Source organism: Vombatus ursinus, unplaced genomic scaffold, assembly GCF_900497805.2.
Source record: "Vombatus ursinus unplaced genomic scaffold, bare-nosed wombat genome assembly UNPS02013001.1, whole genome shotgun sequence".
Classification (NCBI taxonomy): Eukaryota; Metazoa; Chordata; class Mammalia; order Diprotodontia; family Vombatidae; genus Vombatus; species Vombatus ursinus.
The window spans coordinates 1-7,016 of NW_020952779.1; the positions used below are offsets into that span (position 1 = coordinate 1).

The window sequence follows — 7,016 nt, forward strand, 5'->3', positions numbered from 1 at the left end:
CTCCACCATATCAGTGACCATGCCCCCAGCCCTTCTTCACCATGTCAATGACCATCCTTCGAAGACTCTGCCTCTGCCTCTTGTTCAGATTCTGGAAGATGTCACAATTCTCCTCCTGCAGCAGCTTGAAGCCCACAGCCAGGTGGTGATTCTCTAGCACAGACTCATCATTGTACATCAGGGCTAATTCTGAGTCTGGGGATAGGGCACTTCAAGTCAGATGTAGGGGAGGGTGCCTCAGCCTAGCCTCTTCCCCACTCCCCACACCAAGGGCTCTTCTTCACCCTGCCCCTCCCTCCTGGGTATCCCCCCTCCTCACTTTCCTCTCCCAGGATCCCTCTCTTGTAAATCCTTCCCACCCTTCCTCCAAGGTCTTTCCCCAATGACCCTTCCACACTCCAGAGACCCCTCCTCACTTCAACCCACTGTCCCCAAGTTCTAGTTACTCTAGAACTAGGGGTAAGGGTGTAGGGGCTTAAAGACTTGAGGCATCTCTGGAGGTTGAGAGATTCAGAACTGGAAGGGATCTTCCTGGGTCCAAACCCTTCATTTGGGAAGGAGGAAAACTAAAGGCAAAAGGGATAAAAGCTTTGCTGAAGACAGGAGAAAAGGTCTTACTGGTATTGATGAGGAACTGGTTAGAGACCCCTGGGTGGTCGACATCGTGGATGGCGGCAGCGAACAAAGCAGCTAGGATTTCCAGGTCTGTGAACACGGCCTAGGGGCACAGGGCACAAAGGGGCAAAGGGATAAGGGACCTCCTCCCCAGCAGGGTGAAAGAGAAACAGGGGCCCAGAAACACAGAAGGGGCAGGTTCCAACAGGAAGGACGGGGTTAGGCAGCAAGCAATAAGCAAAAAGGTAGGGGCTTGTGTGATCATGTAATGTCTCTCCTTTGGTGACTCCTCATGGCCTGCTGACTTAAATAAAGGAGCCATCATGGAACAGTGGAAAGATGCTTAGCTTCTGTTGTTTTCAGTCATGTCTGACTCTTCATGATTCCATTTGGGGTTTTCTTGACAGAGATACCGGAGTGGTTTGCCATTTCCTTCTCCAGCTCATTTTACAGATGAGGAAACTGAGGCAAACAGGGTGAAGTGACAGGGTTACACAGCGAGTAAGGGTCTGAGTCCAGATTTGAACTCAGGAAGATGAGTCTTCCTGACTCCAGCCCTGGCATTCTGTCCGCTGAGCTACCTAGCTACCCTAAATGGAGAGATTACTAGTCCTATATTCAGAGGAGCTGGGTTCAAATCCCACCTTTGGGGCTTATTACTTATGAGTGATCTTCCGTAAGTCACTTAGTATCAATCAATAGACACATTTATTATGTGCAGGCTATGTGCTAGGTATGTGTTAAACGCTGGAATCTCATTAGGCCTCAGGTTCTTTCATGTATAAAATGAGGGTTTGACATTTCTAACTACCTATCTAGGAACTAGACAGATGATCCTCTAAATTCTTGAGTCTGACATTCAAGGCCTTCTATAATTTTATACTACTGCTCCCCTTCATGTACGCCCTCCATTTTATTTTATTTTATTTTATTTGGCTAGGCAATGATGTTAAATGACTTGCTCAGGGTCACACGGCTAGTAAGTGTCAAATGTCTGAGGCCAGATTTGAACTCAGGTCCTCCTGACTCCAGGGCTAGTGCTCTATCCACTAAGCCACCTAGCTGCCCCTACACCCTCCATTTTAGATAAATTTGACTTTTCTCCACACCCTTCTACTGTTCTTCCCTCTCCATCTTCATTCCTTCGCTTATACCTTCCTCCAGCCCTCTCTCCTTTCTTCCAGACCCAGTTAAGGTGCCACCCCCTGCAAGGATACCATGGTCTAGTGGAAGTCAGGAAGACTTGGGTTCAAATCCTGTTTCAGTCAGGTAGGTGACTCTGGGCAAATCATTTAATCTCTTTGTGCCTTATCTGCCTAGTAAGAGGACTGGGTGACTTCTAAGATCTCTTCCAGCTCTAAATCTAGAATATCTTAAAGTCTTCTATTCCCTCATCTCTCCTTCCTCACATTTTCCTAGGAGACTCTGCATCTGCCCCTGTCACACCCAACCTGGTATCTCATTTATTTCTGTATGATTAGACTGTAATTGCCTAAGAGCAGATCCTATGTCCTAGCTGACTCTGTAAACCTAGCACTGAAGGAATAGCTTTGAACAGAATCATTAATAAGTATTTCTTGAACTGCATTGGGCTTGAAGGATTCCGGGGGCCCAACGGGGTTTAGGAGGGCAGGAGGATGCGGGGAGGCAGGGCTTACATCAAGCGCTGGTGTGGCCAGAAGCACGTGTGTGGACTGCAGAACATCGGCAGCGTGTAGGCTGTTGTGATAGGCCACGTCAGCATGGTAGTGGTCCTCCAGGGTCAGCATGTAGGTGACCAGTGTGTCCACTGGGATCTTGAAGGTCTTCAGCAGGTCCCTCTCCTAGGAAAGAGCCAGGCGGTAGTTGCTGTCTCATCCCCAAAACCTTCCTTCATTGATATGTCCCTTAACCCCTCAGGAGAAAGTGATCTTGGCCTTGTCAATTTCTCAGAGCCCTATACAAGGATGCCTCATTTGCCCCTCTCCCATTCCACCCCACCCCCATCCCCCACCTCAGTCACCCCATAAGAACCCATCCCTCACACCTGGAATATGGTATACATAATACATCCTAGCGATCGGCCATTGGAGAACTCAGCTACTCGGAAGATGTTAAGGCCCCACTTGTTCAGGTTTTCCAGCTCCTGGTAAGATGGGAGAAGGAAGCACAGACCTAGGGTCAGAGGCCTATAGCTTCCCCCCAACCTCAGTATGCTCACAGAAGGCCTGCGAGGGACCTCTGCCCAATGCCGCATTCTTAGAGGGGGAGACTGGGGTGCTAAAAGACTGCTGTGCCCTCTGCCTAAGTAGAGCTAGTTACACACACATCACTTCACCTGCAGGATGATGTGAGAAGCACTGGGAAGGTTCCCTTTCAACCCCAAAATATCTCCCCAGCCAGCCTATCATAGGGGCTAAAATTTCACCTCTAAGTCTTCCTTTGGGTTAAGTCAGGGGTGGGGAACCTGCGGCCTCCAGGACACATGCGGCCTTCTAGGTCCTTAAGTGAGGCCTTTTGACTGAATCCAAATTGGATTCCAATTTGATCAAATCCAAATTCAGTCAAAAGACCTCACTTAAGGACCTAGAAGGACGCATATGGCCTGAAGGCCGTGGGTTCCCCACCCTTGGGTTAAGCTATTGACTAGCTATAAAAATGAGACACCCCTAGCAGAGGCAAAACAGTGTGTGAGACCTTGGGCAAATCACCGTACTTCCTTGCCTCAGTTTCTATAACAAGGAGGTTGGACTAGCTGATTTCTGAGGGGTCCTTTCAGCTTTAGATCTGTGGTCTTGTGATCCTAAGTCCCTTCCTCCCTTTCTGGGCTTCAGTTTCCTTCTCTGAAAAGGATGGAGATTAGATGAAGAGCGAAAGTTCTTGACCTTTCTGGTGTCACAGACCCCTTCGGCAGTCTGGTGAAGTATACGGACCCTTTCTCAGAATAATGTGTATCACTTACGTGCACAATTGAAAGAAATGCTAAAGTCCAATTAGAGGTTAATAAAAATAAAGATATAATAGTTTTTTACCCAAGTTCATGGGCCCCCTTAAAATCACTCAGGATCCATGGAGTCCAGATTAAGAATGTATGATCTCATAGCCCCTTTCTGCTCTTAAAACAACAAGGCCTCAAATTGAAAGGTTATCATTGATTAATGCCTCACTGTGAATCACTCAATCATCCTCTCCACAGGGGAATGGGGAGCTGGAGAGGGTCTGATTCAGACTCCAAGAGGAGCTGGTAGATGAGTACCCATGCAGAGAGGTGCACACAAATACGCACCTTGCCCAACAGCTCCTCCTGGTCAGTCTTGACCCCAAATCGGGGGATGCCAGAGTTGCTAAGACTGGAACTATGTGTAAGCTTTTTGACCCCACTGATTTGGGACATGGGTTGCCTCTGTGGCCGTTGCTGAAGCTGCTTTTCCTGCTCCTTGGGCGGAGGGGATGGTATCTCTACATCAGCCTGCTTGTCTATAGAGGACGGGGAAAGAGAGATCCAGAGGGCATAAGCACTCCTGGCATGGCCCCTGTTTTCCACCAACACCCCCCCCACAGGGATAGGGGGAACCCTTTCAAGGATCCCTCCCTCCCTAGGGTCTGGTGATCCCTGCTGCACAGGAGTAGATGAGGTCCTTTGGTAAGCTCACACTGGAGGAGGCTGTCTCGAAACCACTCATCTGGATGGCTATTCAGTGGCTGGAAACCACAGAAGACACAGGGAGCCCTTCGTGATGACATGGGTCTGGGTAGGGCCAGATGACCAGGGTTGGGGTTGGGGTTTAGGTTGGGGGCTTGGAAAGAGGCTGGGCCAGGGGGCATAGAGGCCTGGTAGCTGGTAGTCAGAGAGGGCAGGAATGGGGATGAGGACAACAGAGTGAGGCGCTGAAGGCCACAGTTGGACAGGGAGGCTTCATGGCCTGGCAGTAAGCTGTAGTAGTGGCTTGAGTTAATCCGAGCGCTGGAAGGTGGAGGCAGCAGAGGAGGGAGGGGGATGGGTGCTGGGGCCTCGGGCTCCATGGCCCCCCCAGGCACCATCGAGGGGGGCGGGGAGGGGGCGCAGGGCACCCTCTCCCAGGGGTTTCCTGCACACACCCCCTCACTACACTAAGAGCTGCATTATGATCTCAGGTAGTCCACTAGCCAATAGCTCGGGACTACTTGGAATGTATTTGCATACCAGTCTCCCATTGGCAAGAACCCTCAGAGCTAAGCCCTGATCCCTGAGATGGACCTCTTCAACATTTCAGGGGGTTATCTATTACCAAATCCTCCCTTTCTTGGGGGACTTCTCTGCCCTGGTCGTGGTCCCCAGTTAAAGATTTTTCATCCTCAGCGGCCCTGAGGTTGAGAGTCAGGGCTCAAGTATACACACTGTGCTCTTGCTGGGCTGGAGCCCAACAGGCTCCCCACTCACTCACCCAGGAAGGTGGTGGAGATGTATTCAGAGACCTGGTTTCCTGACCGGCTCATTTCCGATAAGTGTGTCAGCTCACGGTTCAGCATCCTCTTGAACTATCAAGCCCAGTGTCGTGGAAGGTAAGGGGAGAAATGGGAGACATGGTGAGGAGGAGGAGGAAGGGGATGCTAATTCAGGCCTGGGGGGCAGTGGAGTATCTGAAGAGGGGCTCACCAATTTAGAATTCCCAAACCTCAGGGCTTGAAGGAAGTTCAGCAAACATCCTTTATTTTATACAGTAAAGTCAAAGGAAGTGAGGTATCATCAATTCTTAAGCCAGTCAGTAAACATTTATTAAGTGCCTACTACGTGCCAGGCACTGCTCAATCCCCTTCCTTGCTAAACTCTTTATGCTTCCCCTAGCATCCCTCTTTTTTTTTGTATAACCCTTGGGGACTGCCAGGGCTAGAAAGACACCAGAAGAACCTTCCCTCCCCATGCCATGGGGCTGAGCTCTGGCCAAGGGGATATTTGAGGAAGTACACTCTTTCTTTTATCCTCCCCCCTCCTTGTAGGAGAGAGGGGTCCATGCTTGGTGGTAGGACCCTAGAGTCCAATGGCCCTAGGGGAGGGGGCACCCCGCCAGTGTCAGGAAGGCAGCTGGAGGAAGGGGAGGGGCTCCTGCCTCTCTGGTGGAGCCAATGGAGTGGAAAGAGAGCTCAGTCTCCATGGTGATGGGAGTCTCCTCAGCAACTGCCCCTCCAACCAGCGGCTCTGGCTGCCGGAGGTGGGGGTGCAGCCAAGGGCACCTTAACCCCCAGCTTCTCCAGACCCCAGGCCAGACACTCTTGGGAGCTGTGGGGTACTGTGTTCCTGGGTACTCTGGAAAGTACAAGCAGCCAGGAACGTTGCTCCTAATCCATTCTGGGGCTTGTCCCTGGGGAGTTCCAAGCATCCTGGCTCTCAGCCACTGCCAAATCTGGAATGTCCTTGGGTGGGGTGGGGGTCCAGGCTTACACCACTCTCAGGAGGAAATAGGGGTATGAAGCCTCAGAGTGAATATGGGGACTCCCTAACGGAGGGGGATTAAGAGTAAGCCTTTTCTCTCACATACTGTCCTCCCCGGCCTCAACTCACAATTCACACACACACACACACACACACACAAACACACACACACACACACACACACACACACACTCAGGACAGTAGAGTGAACAAAGGAGACAGCAGCCTAAAATCAGAGAGCCTGGGTGGGTGGGTAGGGGTGCTGCCTGTGCCTGCTTGTCCCAACTCCAGACTACATACAAGACACACATAGGCATAAGCATGCCAGGCCTGTGACATTGTAATTGAAGGAGGAAGGACACAGTCCTTGGATATCTGGGGCTCTCTCTGGTGGCCCCCACAGTCATAATGATGACCCCTAAGGTTGGAGATTTCCCCTTTCCAACCTCAGGTAACCCCAACAAACCCCTAGATAACACAAAGCCCAGAGTGGAAAGCAGGGGATGAGGGTTTACTTTAGTACTGTAATCTGACCCCTATAGTTTAGGGGTGTTTGTCTTAGTGATATTGATGGGAAGTGAGGAAGTCAGGTAGTCATCATAAAAACAGGGGCTTCCCAAGTGCTGGCCCAGGGCACTGGGGGTCTGCACACTCATACTCAGAGAATCACATATAGTCACTAGGAGACAGGTTCACAAAGAGGGTCACGGTCATAGACACACACAGAGAGGCACAAACCACACATGGCCACAGTCACACAGGCTCAGAGACAAACACAGAAACACTCTCCTATAGGGACAGTCACAGGCATCTATAAGTCACTTACATACTCAAGAGTCACAAACTCACAAGTCATAGTTACAGACCTCCCCCAGGTCCAGTCACATATACAGCCATGGAGATGGAGAGACACACAAGTGCAGAGCCGCAGACACAATCTTGGACACACAGAGGCACAGACACACACAGGGCACAGTCATAGACAGAGACACACAGAAACCTCATTCTGGTC

General features: G+C 50.6%; 1 protein-coding gene across 1 annotated transcript; it reads right to left on the bottom strand.

The window, feature by feature from the left end:
• Nucleotides 1-40: 40 nt before the first annotated feature.
• Nucleotides 41-5,163, bottom strand: LOC114040357 (cAMP-specific 3',5'-cyclic phosphodiesterase 4A-like; the record flags this gene model as incomplete). The annotated part of the gene is made up of 6 exons (XM_027858448.1): nt 5,019-5,163; nt 3,881-4,071; nt 2,642-2,740; nt 2,274-2,438; nt 619-718; nt 41-195 (listed from the first exon to the last, which is right to left on the bottom strand). Coding segments are annotated over exons 1-6 (795 nt in total), but the record flags the coding sequence as incomplete, so codon positions are not given.
• Nucleotides 5,164-7,016: the final 1,853 nt, after the last annotated feature.